Source organism: Bufo bufo, chromosome 6 (assembly GCF_905171765.1).
Source record: "Bufo bufo chromosome 6, aBufBuf1.1, whole genome shotgun sequence".
Classification (NCBI taxonomy): domain Eukaryota; kingdom Metazoa; phylum Chordata; class Amphibia; order Anura; family Bufonidae; genus Bufo; species Bufo bufo.
In genome coordinates this window covers 326,074,302-326,092,197 of record NC_053394.1, presented here as the reverse complement: position 1 = coordinate 326,092,197, position 17,896 = coordinate 326,074,302, and the positions used below count along the sequence as shown (strand labels likewise).

The 17,896-nt window shown below is 45.0% G+C and overlaps 1 protein-coding gene across 3 annotated transcripts in view; it reads right to left on the bottom strand.

Annotated features, from left to right (window-relative positions):
- The window catches only part of SOGA1 (suppressor of glucose, autophagy associated 1), a 73,149-nt gene that overhangs the window by 33,066 nt on the left and 22,187 nt on the right, over positions 1 to 17,896 (bottom strand). For all 3 annotated transcript variants that reach the window (XM_040434935.1, XM_040434936.1, XM_040434939.1), the window contains exons 4-5: positions 11,369 to 11,422; positions 4,689 to 5,936 (exon numbers count right to left, since the gene is read on the bottom strand). In XM_040434935.1, coding sequence (XP_040290869.1) covers positions 4,689 to 5,936; positions 11,369 to 11,422 — 1,302 coding nt within the window. The remainder of the gene's footprint in view (positions 1 to 4,688; positions 5,937 to 11,368; positions 11,423 to 17,896) is intronic.

Genomic DNA, 17,896 nt, shown 5'->3' with positions numbered 1-17,896 from the left:
GGGCAAAAGTGGCAGACATAAATCAGCGTCACACAAAATGAGCAAAAGTTACTGAGGTTTAAAAGCACCCAGAGTTCATTCCCTTAATATACTGCAGACGCTGCAGGGTCCTACCGGCTTATGTCCATATTTTGGATATTTTCTCTGCATCTCTCCTGTAGTCAAGACCAGGAAAGTCATGTTGGGTTTCATAGACTTGCAAAGAATAATGGCAATGCCTGTAACATCCCGTAGAAAAGGTGGGGAATTTATCTTGCCCTGCACTCCAGAATTCATTGGAAAACAGACAACTAATGTGACCTTTTGGGATTATTTGCACAAAAATGTTTCAACATTCTGCATATTTACACCACTCACGTCAGTCTTGAGAAGTAGGTGGGAAGATGGGCATAGTTAGCTTGTCTAGCTGATTTAGGCTACATGCACACATTTAGTTTTTTTTCCTGCGCATATTTTTGCGTGTAAAATCCGCAGCACAATACAGTACCAGCAAAGTGTAAGAAGTTAGACAAATCTCATTCCTTCTTTGCAAAGCAAAGGGCGAGATCTGCGGCAAATTCACAATCAAAAACGCAGGTAAAAACACTTGCCATTTTTAGTGTGGATTCAGCATGGAAAAGATTTTCTGTTTGCAAACCTGCACCAGTGTGCAGGCAGCCTTGAGCTAGACTTAATCAACTGGGAATTGCGCAAAAGTTGTCACAATCTTTCTCCACTAAAGGAGTGGGATAGAACATGGAGTAACATCCCAAGTGTTTGACTTAAAGGGGTTATCCAACTATCCTCTTCTGCCTCATCCAAAATAAAAGGAATGTGTCCCAAGAGATTAGCTACCCCCCTTCTTCTCACAAAACCCATATCAGCTCCCTTTAACTGTAGGGAAACTGGCTGCAACATGAGCCCTCCTCCACTGCTCCGAAAGCCTTGCCCTCTGAATAAGGCTACTTTCAAATTAGCGGCAGCCTGTTCCAGCGGGTGAACAGCCTGCTGGACCCATGCTGCCACTCGCGCCAGCGTGCCGCCGGAGGTCCGCTCTGGCCCCATTGACTAATTGGGGCGGGCCGGAGGTCCCGGCAGCACGGCAAACGTGACGAGAGGCGGCCGGAATAAAACTACGGCAGGCTGTTCACCCGACGGAACAGCCTGTCGGAGAAGGCTGCCGCTAATGTGAAAGTAGCCTAAGCCCAACTCCTCCGCAATCTACCAGCCAAAAGTTAAAGGACATCTGTCAGCAGATCTGCACCTATGACACTGGCTGACCTGTTACATGTGCGCTTGGCAGCTGAAGACATCTGTGTTGGTCCCATGTTCATGTGTGTCCTCATTACTGAGAAAAATGAAGTGTTAATATATGCAAATGAGCCTCTAGGACCAACTGCCGGACCCTCTCCACTTTGATTGACAGGGCCAGGCTGTGTAAAAGTCATCACACCTGGCCCTGAATTCCACTAAAGTCAATGTGGAGAGGGCGTGGCAGTTGCGGAGAGAGCTGAGCCTCTAAGTGTAACGTCAACGACCCCGTTGCTCCTAGAGGCTCATTTGTATATATTAAAACATCCTATTTCTCAGCAATGAGAACACACATGAACATGGGACCAACACAGATGCCTTCAGCTGCCAAATGCACATGTAACAGGTCAGCCGGTTTCATAAGTACAAGTCTGCTGACAGATTTCCTTTAAATAAAGGGAGAAGTTGTCTAAAGGGTTTTCTGCATGTGTCTGTTACATTTAGTTTCACTATTAATTTCTAGGAAAAAGGGACAGATAAAATGGCATTGTACTGTCATAGTCCTGAGTATGCATATACTACCGTCAGGCTCGGACTGGCCCACAGGGGAATAGGTGAATCCCCCCATGGGCCCCTGGGCAAGGTGGGCTCCTCGGTCCCAACCCTCTGCACAAGTTGCAAATGACCCTGACTGCACTTCAAATAGATACAGCACAGTACAGTACCTAGTTTATGGATCCATCAGGTGGCTGAGATGACCTCTAGGCACAAAGGCAGGCCAGCCAGTATCCCATTTCCCCAGGAACCTGCCCTCCCAAAGTCACTGCAGGAGCTCCCCCAGGTACCGCAGTCTGACACAGACTACCGCTATCATCATGCCTAACCTGGTACGAAGCATTACATAAATTACAGGCAGCTCACGATTTTTGTTAAAAGGTAAGTCCAGGTTTCGCCGCCTCCTTCCCCAGTTAAATCCATACCAGCTAGACATTTGTCTGGCTAATCTTTCACGCCTTGCAGAACAAAGAGCTGCATAGTATAATGCCGGGGATAATTAGCTGCGACTTCAGCCTGAGGGCACAAAAAGGGTCTGAGCGAGTGGGCTAAGAGACCATTATTGTACTACAAGGATTTTATTGCTCAAAACCAATTACACCTCAATCTCCTGATCATAAAAAGCGGAGCACAGGCTCCGAACGGTCACAGACGGGGCATTTACTAGATGTCTGTCTACTCAACAGCATGAACCTCATAAGATAATGTACTCCACCGCTGTCCAGGACTTTTACGTAATGGAATATGAAACTGTGGTATTCTGAAAGTGGTTGAGACAGAATGGAGGCTTACACCTTCAATAGCTGCTGAATAATAGTCGTGCAGCTATTCTTCACAACCCTCACCAAACATATGCATGCTCTATATGATGTGTAAAAGGAAGTAAGCTGCCAAACATGACAGATGGTGGCTTATTTCCTCCTTGGACAAAAAGGATTGGGCACTGAAATCCAACATGCCCAATACTTCTTTCCCCCCTCTCATCATCTATCATGGGAGAGGAGAAAGGTGATTATAAACACCAGGTTTGACCAACTTTACTCTTATGCATAGGGAACCTACATTGTGAACTCCATTGAGGACAACAAGCAATGTTAATGTCTGTAAAGAACTGAATAATATGTCAGCGCTATACAAGTTAGTAAAATAAATACATAAAGTTGATCAAAACGGACAATTTCAACCAAAACGAAAGTTTGTTGGTTGAAATTTAACCACGAACGATTATTTTAGCCGACAGTTGATATGTTTAATATTTTCGGATGAAAGATCATTCGTGAAAGGAAGGGATTTCTTTGACGGTATGTTACCAGAAAGCGCTTTCGTCCATTGCCTGGTTTCATTGAACATGAATAACCGCTAAAATGTGTATGGCCGTTTCTGTGAAAGGAACGTTCACCAGATGATTGTTTGGTTATCTGATGTTCAACCATCAACCAACTTCATTCTAAGGCTACTTTCACACTAGCGTTCGGGTGTCCGCTCGTGCGCTCCGTTTGAAGGGGCTCACGAGCGGCCCCGAACGCATCCGTCTGGCCCTAATGCATTCTCAGTGGACGCGGATCCACTGAGAATGCATCCGCCTGCCAGCGCTCAGCCTCCGCTCAGTGAGCGGACACCTGAACGCTGCTTGCAGCGTTTGGGTGTCCGCCTGGCCGTGCGGAGGCAAGCGGATCCGTCCAGACTTACAATGTAAGTCAATGGGGACGGATCCGCTTGAAGATGACACTATATGGCTCAATCTTCAAGCGGATCCGTTCCCCATTGACTTTCAATGTAAAGTCTGAATGGATCCGCTCAGGCTACTTTCAGACTTAGAAAATTTTCTAAGTAATAATGCAGACGGATCCGTTCTGAACGGATGCAAACGTCTGCATTATCGGAGCGGATCCGTCTGATGAAACATCAGACGGATCCGCTCCGAACGCTAGTGTGAAAGTAGCCTAAGGCATGTTGCAAGGCCTCTTAAAGGGTCGAACAAGGACGAATTAAGTGAACTTGGTGGTCTCCACAAGGAGAAACAAGATCATCCCAAGGCCCATCCATAGAAGACTAACACAACAAAGAATACAAGTTTTCACTGTTTAGTCACATGACTCAATAGGAATCTGTCATGATCCAACTATTTGCTCCTCAGGCTTTTCCTTATTCAATATATGCCTCAGCTGGCTTATCAGACGTGACTCGCATGATACACTTTATATGCTACCTCATCTTACAGTAAATGTCTCACCATCACAGCAGCTTTGCAGAAATCCATACAACAATTGAGAGCTCTGAAGCTTCTCTAAAGCCGTCCATGCTGCTGTGATCATGAAATGCCCTCAATTTACAGCCTCGTTCCATTGTAATTTAGGCCAGTGAAACACCTCAGGCAACAATATTGATATTCTGCCAAGAGGGAGAGAGTGGGGAACGGAACAAAAAATATCTGCTCACTGACCCTTGTTCCTGGACTCGAGCCTCCTTTTTACATTTGCTTCATTCAGTTTCCTAATGTGGTCTAGAAACTGAACACACAATGAAATGGCTAGTGGGCACACATCAAGGTCTACTGCCGCATCCCACCTAATAAGCCTCGAAAATGTACTTCACATCCATGCACTGCTGGGTAACCTCACTTTCCTGCTCGTATGCTATCTATACCAACAAAATGTCCTGCCAACATGAAATATTAGCATTCATGGGAATAACAAATGCCCTAAACATTAATTTCATGCACACTGGAAGGGCAGAGTACCATCTTTAGCGTCCTCACCATGCAGTAGGTTTCATTAGTATTTATTAGTATACAAGTAAAGGTTAGGTATATAATAAAAGCGGTTAAGAGAGGTTATTGCTATATGGGGGGGGGGGGGAGAGGAGAGGGAAAGGTTCTGCATGGTAATGTATGTAGCACTCACCTGTAAACTAGAGCAGTTGTCCTTCTTGGAGGAGTCTTTTGAGGTACCTGGACAGGTTGTGTCTGGCAGTAATGACAAAGAATCCAGCTGTCCTTTACAGGACTCTCCAAAGGCATCTACTTTCTTAGTAAAGCAGTTTAGTTCCTGTTGAAGCACCACTAGTCTAGAAAGGATGGCATTAACTAGTTTGGAGTCACTCGTTACTTCACTGTTATCAAAGGCCTCTGTTAACAAGAGGTCTCCACAATCGTTATCTGTACAGAGTTTAACACCCGAAGGAAACCCGTTTGCTTCAGATGTTAAGACCTCAATGGCTCTACTGATTATTTCCACTTGTGCTTTAATGCCAAAGAGACTTTCTAAGTCTTTAATCTTTGGTAACCTGGACGGAGAATTGTTACAAACATCTGGAGATTTTAAGATACCTTTCATGGCGCGTTCTTTTGAGTCTGTAGAATCAGTTTCTCCACCTATTGGTCCCTCACGCCAAAGAGATGTTGGAACACATTGGGCAGAGTCTCCAGCTTCTGCATCAGTTTCCATTAAGGGCTTTGTGGTTTGACAAGATGCCAGGTCATAACGTTGAAGATTTGAAAGAAGCACCCTGTTTTCGTACTGGAGTTTTTTTACTTTTCCGCTAAGTTCACCGATTTGCATTTTGGCAGTGGTGAGCTCTTCTTGTGAAGGTTCGCTGATGACAGAACAGCTATCCTCTGACAACGTAATGTCCAGGTCATGGTCAGACTTATATTTATTCAGTTCATTCATGAGAAGTTTATTTTGGTCCTCCAGCTCCATCATTGATCTTCTAAGCAGATCAGCCTCTTCTTCCACAAACTGAAGATGTCGTCTAAGCTCTACAAAATTGTCCACAGACTCTCCAGCTGGAAATGCAAATCTGGAGTCTTGACCTAGATATTCTCGGTCAGCATGAACTTTCATCTCATCCATCTCTGCTCGTAACCCTCGATTTTCAACCTCTAGCTCTACTATCCTCCGACTCAAGAGGTTGGCTTCTTCTTCAACTAGTTTAAGATGAGACTTTAACTCTGCTTCTCGGGAATGTGGAGAGTTTGCTAGTTCTTCTACAGATAATGAGCTGTCCAGATCTCCATACATAGCCCTGTATTTTACCAGTTCATCTTTCATGATGTCATTATCTTTTGCCACTTTTGTCAGTTTTTTACACATCAAAGCAGATTCTTCTTTTGCAAAATGTAGCTGGCATTTTATATCAGCGCTGTCCTCCTAAAAGTGATTAAAAAAGGTTGTCTTGTAAATACAGCAAATGAAGCCTGCATAATTATAAAATTTACACTAGGACACCTGCTATGTTACTTTGTTTATGTAAAGGCTCTGTTCACACTAACATCATAGGTTCTATTCTTAATGGTGTCCCATTGGGTCCATTAAATTAAAAAAAGGCAATGGAAACCTGATGGAAAGCAGCCTGACACCAAAGTGATCAAAGACTAAGCAGCAATTATGGCAATTTCATGAATACTGGCGTAAAGATAAAAGTAGTAAATGAAAAAAATAAATACATTAAAAACGCCTAGATAGAAGGAATCTGCCAAGTTAATCAGAATGGCGCATGTAGAATGATAAATTTAGTGCAACTCTAGACCTGGTAGATTTTTATGCTACCTCGTGACTGGCATACTTTTTACCAATATTTTACACCAAAGAAATAGGGCATGGCATTAATACATTTGACACCGCTTAGCCACTCTCCATACTTTTTAAAATTGTTGAAAAAGGAGTCTACAGAAAAAAAAAGGTCTACAACACAATAAATTAGGCACGCACATTTTGCTTATTAAATCTCTTCCTTGGGCTGGTCATATGATGACCTATCCTGAGGACGAGTCATCAATATCAAGAGAGTAAAGACATAAAATGGTTTTCCAATGTGTAGACATAAAGATTAGGAATATGCGTCTCCTAATTAACTTTTGCCCTCCAAGTAGATTCCAATCTAATACCGATACACATACATTGTTTTCACATACACCCATCCCTGCAAACGTACTAAATGCCATGAGAAAAACCTAGACCCAAAATAAAAAAAGGGAAAACAATACTGCGGCTCTTGGAAAGCATGCCTTCTCTTTAATGTGTGCTATTTTAAGTCTTAAAAACAGGGGGCTTGGCATGTCTGGGTGTGTCGCCCACCATATATTTGCTCTATGTTTGTATTACAGTTTTCACCACAGTTTGGGATGTCTGCACAACAGGAAACTCTGGAGAGAGATAAGTTATAGGGACAAGAAAAAAAAAGCTACATCTTCTAGACATCAAACATATAGCCACAAAGCTTCATGCTCTAGTGAAGGCTTGGCCAAACTGCGGCTCTCCAGCTGTTGTAAAACTACAAACTCCCGTAGACTAACAGCTGAAGGTAGTCTGGGCATGCTGGGAGTTGTAGCTTTGCAACCGCTGGAGAGCCTCAGGTTGGCCATCCCTGCTCTAGTGGACATGGCCCCATGACTGCAACATCAAGGTCATGGGGGGGGTTGCTATAAAAACATGCAAATGAAGAGTCAATTTACACCTAGAAAGTGTTCTTCAAACACAAAGCAAGCCCAGATCCTGGATCCCCAGGCAATCCGCTATTTCTACTGGGACTTTTTTGTGTCCCAACTTATAAAAATATCCACAGGATACAAGATAATTATCGGATTAGTGGGGCTCTGACCACTGGCCCTCCATAACCACAAGAATGGGGGCTCCAATGTTTCCTAATTGAACGGAGCAGCGGTTGAGCCTGTGCACTGCTGCTCCATTCAAACTCTATGGGGCCCAGGTTTGGGACAATCCATTTAAAGGGGTTCTCCGGGATTTTCATATTGATGGCCAATCCTAGGTCATCACTATAAGATTGGCTGGGCGCCAGTCTCACTGTTGTATGAAGAGGCTGCAGTGCTTCGTGAGCGATGTGGTGTCACGTTCATCGATTACATGGCCTAGGCGCAACTTAGGGCTCTTTCACACCTGCGTTGTTGTCTTCCGGCATAGAGTTCCGTCGTCGGGGCTCTATGCCGGAAGAATCCTGATCAGGATTATCCTAATGCATTCTGAATGGAGAGAAATCCGTTCAGGATGCATCAGGATGTCTTCAGTTCCGGAACGGAACGTTTTTTGGCCGGAGAAAATACCGCAGCATGCTGCGCTTTTTGCTCCGGCCAAAAATCCGGAACACTTGCCGCAAGGCCGGATCCGGAATAAATGCCCATTGAAAGGCATCAATCCGGATCCGGCCTTAAGCTAAACGTCGTTTCGGCGCATTGCCGCATCCGACATTTAGCTTTTTCAGAGTGGTTACCATGGCTGCCGGGACGCTAAAGTCCTGGCAGCCATGGTAAAGTGTAGTGGGGAGCGGGGAGCAGTGTACTTACCGTCCGTGCGGCTCCCCGGGCGCTCCAGAGTGACGTCAGGGCGCCCCAAGCGCATGGATCACGTGATCACATGGATCACGTCATCCATGCGCATGGGGCGCTCTGACGTCACTCTGGAGCGCCCCGGGAGCCGCACGGACTGTAAGTATACTGCTCCCCCGCTCCCCACTACTACTATGGCAACCAGGACTTTAATAGCGTCCTGGGTGCCATAGTAACACTGAACGCATTTGGAAGACGGTTCCGTCTTCAAATGCTTTCAGTACACTTGCGTTTTTCCGGATCCGGAGTGTAATTCCGGCAAGTGGAGTACATGCCGGATCCGGACAACGCAAGTGTGAAAGAGGCCTTAGTCCCATATTCAAGTGAATGGTATCCGAGCTGCAATACCAAGCACAGCCACTATACAATCTACAGTGCTGTGCTTGGTAAGCTGTGAGGAGGCTGCGGCACTCACTGGAGCTCCCTGGCCTCCTCAAACAGCTGATCGGGGATCCCCGCCGATCTCATATCGATGACCTGTCCTGATGATAGGCCATCAATATGAAAATCCCAGAAAACCTCTTTAAACATATGGTGAGGTATGGATAGGAAAAACAACAACAACAACAACAACAACATACTGTACTGTATAAGCCTATACATTTGCATATACCCTACACTGCAATGCACTGTATGTGCATTGCAGTGTAGGGTATATGCAAATGTATAGGCTTACTATACATATGTCTGAGCAGCACTCTTCAAATCTGCACACTATTCACACTACGTCCGGGCACAGAGATAAAGATAAAGCCAGTGTTCAGTTCACCACATTTTGGGACTACCCTCAGCCATGATAAACCTCTCCTCTGTACGGGCAGAACCAAATGGGGCGGTCGGCATGTGGTTGAGATGCAGAACGTGAGGTGAATTTCAAACATCTTAAAAACCGACTGTCAATCATTTAGTTATTGCTATGGGACACCAGCATGTGTATATCTAATAACAAAACGGGACCGTTAACAATAACCAGCTAATAGCAATATCAAATATGGCAGCGCGGTTTTGGCTCGCATCCCAACCGGCCGCCACGCCTACCGCTAATGAGCCCTGGATTCAGATTCCGCTAATAAGCTCCAGGTGGCTATGAAAATCATGCAAAAGTGAAACCCAAGACAACATGGCATTGTGGTAAGTGTGCCTGCCACTAGAGCTCGCTCTTAAAGAAAAACACAGATGTAGCGGCCTTTTGTCCCAACTTGTACAAATATTATGAGCGCGGCCCGCTCTGGCTGACTGCGGCTCTGTGCGCTGCACACAGCTTCCTCTCTGTCAGTAATCTGCCATACCACTGCACTGAACAGAATAGCATTTGTCTGCCATTCCCCAGCCCCCAGCCCCCAGAAATTAAATCCTTCTCAGATGCCTTTACACTGTAATCAAGGGAAAGCGTTTCAAAGCCCCCCCTTTATACTTAACGAAGGCAGAAGCCCAAATCAAAGCCCCATTGAGATGTAGATTGGAACGCGGGAGTAGAATACTAATGATCTGGCATTAATGAATATATTCAAACAAGCAACAAGAAAATGTAATGAGAAAAGGGAAGACACTTTAATTAGTCCCAGAATAGTCTAGCAGCACATTGCCCCAAGTCTACCGTAGAATGCCTTCTTGTTCCTTTTTGCAGCAGAAGGACACCCGCCATCCACCTATCCTTGTATTGACAAAAAGCCACCCAGCTGTTATAGGTATGGCTGAAAACAAGAGCGTGCAATCCATCAGGCTGGTGGCAGTGCGCCAAGACATGGCACCTAAGAAGTCCCAGTGCTCTTGGGGCAGATCAGGAATGGCTGCACTTTATTCAGTGCTACACCAAACAAAACACCTAAATATTTCCCGCTGCCAATCAGATCACAGTCTTTTACGTGGCACGATGCAAGCGATAAAACAAGTGGATCGGCGTTTCAGTCTTTAAAAGGGCCAGTCAAAACTATGGGGGACAAACGATCATTAGTACGATTGTTCTTCCCCCTTACATTATGTTGAGAGCACATCCCCCCCCATTTACTTCCTTGGAGAGCAGGCGTTTTTATGCTCGCATAAATCATCCGATCATCTGACAAATGGGTGCTTGCCCGTTTGGGTCGGCTGATCAGCGAGGCGGTGTTTAGACAAGTTGGCAATTAGCCAGCCGAGCGAACATTTCTTTCTGATCACTGGTCCATGTAAAGGCCCTTTCAGGTGGTCTTCAAAATCAGCTAAAAACATTGCAAGAGATTACCAAACTAGAATTCTGCCTCAATTTGCACTAAAAAGTGGGTTACATGTCCTGTGCCACATTTATTGTGTGTTGTAGACACTTATTAGGCAAGGGGTGTGGCTTAGAGGCGAGGGGTGTGGCTTAGAGGGAAGGGGTGTGGCTTTAAATGCAGCAAAGGTGCATCAAATTTAGTAGAGACAACCAATAGGTGGTGTAAAGTTAGATGAAAGTGTCCACTCCTAGCAAGATGCATTCAAATGATCGTCCAGCCTGAGCCACTGCAATGTGGCCCATCTTTAGACAGAATTCGTAAATCTGCCCCATTGATGCTCTCCACTATTCACCAGTGTTATCAGGGGCTTTTCACAGTGCTGTACATAAGGTCTAAGGGTCCTATTACACCTGCAGATGAAGCAGGCGATTGTCGGGAGGGAAGCGTTCCGTCTCAGCAATCGCCTGCTCGTCAGCGGAGGAGACCGATGCCATTACATGCAGCAATCTCCTCCGCAGTATAGGGTGGAGCAATCGCTAATGCCATGGCTCGTCCCCATACTGAATCACTGTTTGCCAGCAGTAGATGGTGATTACATGGCATGATCGGCCGACGACAAACGATTGTTAAACCTGCTAAAAGATTCCAGTTACCAGATGAACGAGGGTTTTCTCGTTTATCGGTGGCAGTATTACACATACGAATGCTGGTTAGCGATAATATCAACGATTATCTTCAGGTGTAATAGGGCCTTAAGGCTGGAGGCCGACAACCACTGTATGTAGCACCAGTCCAGGGACAGATGGCACTACACAATCTTGTGGCTATGAGACACTGGCATCACAAATTAACGGTAAGACTGCTACACAGACGTCTCTAATAGTTCACATATGTTCCGGTTGACACCACTATACATACCGCTGACCAGTTCTGGTCATCATATTAGACAGGAAGGGGCTCTGGCACAGCGCATGCGTCTGGGGTGCATTCTATGACTCCGCAATGCACAGGAATGGCGATAGTTCAACTGGACCCTGCCGAGTCTTACCTGAGGGGATGGCTTCTTGTCCAATTTGCCCGATCTTCTCCTTTTTAACGAGTTCTGCAAATACAAAATGCATGAAATTTCAGCTGAGTGTGCAGAGAAGGGAAGGAGTCTTACAAACGTTATCAATATACATCTGTACATACACATACAGTAAATACACGGCTTGAGCCATTTGCTTCTAGCTTCTTTCTATACACAGACGTACATAACATTTCTAAAATCATGGGGCTATAGTGTGAATTTGCATGGAATTAGTGGCACAAAGTGACGAGATATTACATGCGCTGCCAGAAGGAGAGGACGACTGTTCATATACAGAAGCTGGAGATATGGATTCATGGAATTGGAGATTCCCCCACAAAACTCCTGCCACCGATAACAGAATATATCCAAAGTGACAATATAGTGCAGGCGTCAGCGACCTCTGGCACTCCAACCGTTGTGAAACTACAGCTCCCAGCATGCACACTTGCTCAGTTGTTCTTGAAACTCCCACAGAAGTAAATGGAGCATGATGGGAGTTGTAGTTTTTGCAACAGTGCAAGGAGTTGATGACTCCTTTCATACTGTATATGAAAATCACATCTCCCTAGGCAGATATTGTTCGTTTCTCTGGACCCAGGTCAGTACTGGAGCGGGCGTACGTCATTGCATCAGATCTCGTCGACTCCTTTAAAAAGGGAATGGGTCATGATAAAATTACATATTGTGTAAATCATGCATATATGTTGAACGTAGTTTTAAATAATTTTTGATGATTATTTTTAATTTTCCATGTCAATATATTTCAAGTACCATAAAATCCTGCAGTTTTCACACTGGCCACTATGCCTAATAGGTGTCATTTTGTGGTCTGTACAGATCACTTCACTGCAGTTATCTGCTTATCATTACAGGAAGGATTACAATGACAGATATCATCTCTGTATATAGAGAACACAGATATCACAGCTTATCTACTCGCTCCTGACCTCTGCACAGGTTACAGAGCATGCCAAGAAAACTCTCCCATTGAAGTCAATAGGTTCCCCTCCAGACCATTGTGTCTATGGCCCATGTGGCTGCCGTAAAGCAATTCTCTGAATACGTTTAAAAGGACAGCAGATTTGTACCTATGACACTGGCTGACCTGTTACATGTACATGTGAGCTTGGTAGCTGGAGGCATCTGTGTCATTCACATGTTCATATATGTCGGCATTGCTGAGAAAAATTATGTTTTAATATATGCAAATGAACCTCTAGGAGCAACGGGGGCGTTGCCATTACACCTAGAGGCTCTGCCCTCTCTGCAACCGCCGCACCCTCTGCACTTTAATTGTCAGGACCAGGCAGAGAAAAACGTGATCATATTTATACTGCCTGGCCCTGTCAGAGGGCAGATCAGTTGCAGAGAGAGCTGAGCCTCTAGGTGTAATGGCAACGCCCCTATTGCTCCTAGAGGCTCATTAACATAGTTAAACGTCTAAATATTCACATATATCAAAACAGTACTGAGGGCACATACGAACATGGGACCAACACAGATGCTTCCCGCTGCTAAGCGCACATGTAACTGGTCAGCCAGTGTTATAGGTACAAATCTGCTGACAGATGCCCTTTAAGAACAGCTCAGGCAAGATGGCAGCCCCGGTAATCATGTCCAGGAAATAGAATAAAAAAAATAATTTTAATCCAAAAAAAAAAAAAAATGATAAAAAAAAAAAAAAACACGTGCGTTACTATCTGGTTATAACTGGCAGAAAAACAATTTTGGTGACACATTTCCTTTAAGACCGCATACAGAAATCTGAGAAACTAACACCAACTGATTGAAGCACTTGAAGGTGTTAAAAGCAAATTAATTCAGCTCGTCCTGTTAATTAACGAGCTGCTTTTCTGGGCCAATATTAAATAAAACCGCCAAAGGACAAGCTTACAAAAACTGCGAGATGAATTATACATTAAAAAGAAACTCTTTTCATATACATATGCAATACAGATTTTGAAAACAATTTTTTTTTTACTGAGCTTTCTCTTATTAGCGGCAGTTACCGGTAATCAGCGCCATTTATTATAAATTACTTCTAAATCTGCCAGCCCTAGCCAATATTTCTCTAGAAACAAAAGACGGTCCTGAAAACGCCGGGCGTGCCATGTCAGACTGCTATGCGGTCAGATAAGGGTCTGGTGGCCTCAAATAGCACGGAGATCACATGTCACTCGGTGACCCAGAACACAGAGCCCTACTCGCTGCCCGCTCGCCCTCCTTCACACGGTGAGCACATGGCCCAGCTGTCCTCTCACGACGGAGGATTTCTGCCTCCTGGAGGCAAGGATACTGCACATATACTGAAAGGGAGGATTTACATTGTACTGTATGGGTACGTCCATGCCTGACTGAAATGCTGAAGACTTCACTTTTTGTGCAGAAAATCCACACAGTACCAGCAAAGTGGATGAGCACCAGGAAATACATGGTTAAACCAGGCACAATGGGGGAGATTTATCAAACTAGTGTAAAGTAGAACTGGCTTAGTTGCCCATAGCAACCAATCAAATTCCACCTTTCATTTTCCAAAGGAGCTCTGAAACATTAAAGGTGGAATCTGATTGGTTGCTATAGGCAACTAAGCCAGTTTTTCTTCAAAGTCTTGTAGAGCTAGCTCAGCTGAATGATACCTTTCACGTTGAGATCTGTTGCTTCAATATACTGAAAATGTACTTTTAATCTATATGCAAATGAGCAGTTAAGTGCACTGAGGGAGGGTCTAATCCACTCTGTGCACCCTTGCTCCTCCTGCTTCCTCTGCCAGCCCCGCCCTCTCCTTCTTGAATGACAGGGCCAGGTTCTTGCATAGTCATCTCTCTGTCCCTGTCATTCTGGAGAAACAGTATTTTTAATCCACATGCAAATGAGCAGTCAAGTGCACAAAGGGCGGGCCAAAGCCACTCTTGCCCCTCCTCCTTCATCTGCCAGCCTCTCCTCCTCCTTGATTGACAGGGACAGAGAGACGACTATGCAGGAACGTGGCCCTGTAATTCAAGGAGAGGGAGCGGTTGGCAGAGGAAGCAGGAGGAGCAAGGGTGCAGAGGGACTTAGGCCCACCCGGTGCACTTAGGCTCGGTGCACTTGACTGCTCATTTGCATATGGATAAAAAGGACTTTTTCTCCAGGATGCAGAAATGGATCGCTAATTGAAAAGGTATCATTACATTTGGTAGACATAGCCATACAGGGAATTTGAAACCTGTAGCATGTCAACTTATACTCAAGATCGCCCCATGGGAATTAACCCTTTGCAATGGAGAGTAAACCAGCAGCCATTTCTGCAAGAAAATCTTGCAGAAAATCATGTAATACATGCGGTTTTTGCCGCGTACTTGCAGCAAAATCCACAGAGAATTTTTCTGCTGTATTTTCAGTAATGTGTGGACGTATGCGATAGGTGGATAAGGGGCAGCCAGACACATCAAATGCCGCTTATCCCATGTAGCCATAATATTCACCTTGTTCAGTTCAGATTGTGGCAGTACGGAGTGCTTTTAGAGATGGACTACCCCATCCTTACAAACTGGAGGACCGCCGTACAGTCCTGGAGGTTCAGCTGAAGATCTTCTATTTCAGACACCACCATAGGCAGCCATTGCATTAATGGCGTCGCCCAGACGTGACGCAGTGTAAGCAGTGCTGGTGTCCTATGTATACACACTATATGCAAGCGATGAACTGCGACAGGAAACAGGCACGGCTTGCGGTATACAGGATTACATGGCATATACGCATTAGTCCCCGGCATGGTTTAGGAGACAGACTCCTACTGACAATGATTGTTGTTGTAATCTCCCCCCGGCAGTGTCATCTGTTTAACCCCCAACATGTTAGAATGGACAACCCCCCACAGAAACCTGATTTACATGAGAGAAGTGGGAAGCCACACGTGAATATAGAAAACCCTCTTCGCTCCATATCCCGGAGCGGGCGATGATTTATCTCTGGAAATCTCACAAAGCAGCCATCTGCTCTCACCCGGGTGCATGTCTCAAGGCCACCAGGCCACTCGCCTTCTGATCTGTGCACCTCCTGCTGTCACCCTAACATGCCCGGATGGTATGAAAGAAGACAGCAAGTGTCAGACATGTTACTCCGAGGCACAGAGCGACGCTGCGGCCGATCTGTAGCCCTGGATATCGCTGCGTCAGCCAGAATCCATTTCTGCTATCTGAATGGAAGTGGTTTATCTCCATGTCAGAGGCAAAAGCAGAAGGGTCTGTTCTGCTGACTCTGCCAGGCCACCAACCAAGACAAAACCTTGCTGAACTATGATAAAGTAAGCAGCCACCTTATACCGAAATCCATACAAAGCTGAAAACCTCCCAGCCAGATGTACAGATATCATACACATGCGGCGTCAAAAATATCCGCATGAAAATGGACATGTAGAAGAGGATTTTATAGGCTGTGGACATCACTGGTGCAATATTTTTTTATGATTATTATTATTGCTTTATAATTATTTGAAGCCAAAAATCTTTTTTTTTTAAACAATTTTTCCCCTTACAGCTTTTCGTTTGTTTATTTGGAAACCAGCAGGCTCTGCTTTACATTGAATCCACCAGAGAACTGCTCTGTAGCCCTCATCTCTGAACGTCTGACAGCTCATAAACACTCATTTAAGCAAAATTCTTATGAAATGGATAGGACCAGTACAGAGATAAGGGCTACAGATCCAGCCGGATTCAGTGTGAAGCAGAGAGCCCGGCTAGGCTGCAAATGAAAGCTGTGAAAATTTTTTGAACATTCTTAATAAAGACCATATTACCATATTTAAAAAAAAAAAAAAGATTTTTAGTACAAAATGATTAGAAGGCAATAATAAATAAAATAAAAATGCCCCCCAAAAGGTGCTTATAGCCTTTACATTTGCAGTATGTCAATTTATGGATTTTCACCATGGACATCCAATGCAGCGCATAGGGTTAAATCAATGAGAAAAATCTACATGTGAAACATGCAAATTTGGCTGTGGATTTGGCATGGAACCAGAATGACTATTTCCCGTCCCATCTGTACCCAATTTTAGACACAATTCAGGATCAGGGTTAAAGGGGTTGTCCCGTCTCTCCTTTTCCACAGCAACATGGGACTAGGTGCTGGCCCCAGAAGGCCAGGCTTGCAGCTGTGCGGTGATCCACGGTTTCCAGCTTCCTGTCCAGACATATATGCTTTGTGGCGTTCAATGGAGGCAGAAAGGACACGCCTCCCTAAGATGTCAGGCTGAAGATAATCTAGCAGAGCAATTGGAGTAGTGAACGTGGAGATCTCTGGACCCATGTGAGGCACAGGGTTGGTTCTAGCTTTGTTAGAAAGGAAATGTCATGTACTACAGTGTATATGACGGACGATTTGTATTTGTACTTCAACCATGGCATAACCCCTTTAAGGTGCGTTTACACTGCATTAATGAGCAGGCAATTATCGGGAAGGGACCTTTCCTTCCCGATAATTGCCATGCTCGTCGGTGGAGGAAAAAGCTGGATTTACATGCAGCAATCACCTCCACTGTATCGGGAGGCCTCTGTTCACACAGTACAACCTGCTGCCCAGACATTATGATTAGAGATGAGCGAACTTCTGTTTTAAGTTCGGCGTCTAAAGTTCGGCTTCCGGTTAGCGGAGGATCCCGATATGGATTCCGAATTCCGTTGTGGTCCGTGGTAGCGGAATCAATAATGACCATTATTGATTCCGCTACCACGGACCACAACGGAATTCGGAATCCATATCGGGATCCTCCGCTAACCGGAAGCCGAACTTTAGACGCCGAACTTAAAACAGAAGTTCGCTCATCTCTAATTAGGATTTAATGTGCTGTATCAATGATGTAAATCACCTGGTGAATGGCCGCTTTGCTAGTTCACAATGTGATCGGCAGCATGTTTACATGGGCCGATTATGGGGGAATTAGTATTCGTAGTAACGGTCATTCCTGATAATCTGCCCGACCACTGGGCACTATACCTAGACAGCGATTCCTAGTCTAGTCGAAGCAAACTCCGGGGACCTGAGGACGTAACCAACTGCACACCCAGGAAATATGATAGCTACTGACGGTACTTTTTCTCTTAAGCTGGCATGAATTCCCAAAATTGCCTAGACGAAAAGAAAACAAAGAGAAAGCATACTGGTGGTCCTTTGGCTTAGGCAAAAAGGGGTTAACGAGAACTACTTTCATCATGTTCCTCTCTGGGATCAGACCACAAGTCTTACTACTATAAAACATAGCAGGCAATTTATGGTACCCACCCCGGCTTCCTAAAATGGCAACGATATAACTGCTAAACGCCTTGCCGGTCTCTGGCGGCCTCGCTACGCTTGGCCTTCTGCCACATTACGAACATGGAGCATTTTTTGAAAGCACTCTTTGTGTATTTCTGAACTTGGGGCAGTTCTGCATATTTCAACAGGAACCGCTGGAGAGAGCTTCCAGCTGCTTATGATCTAATCCTTCGTTCCCCCCTCCCCCCCCTTTTTTTCCCTCTGTTCAAA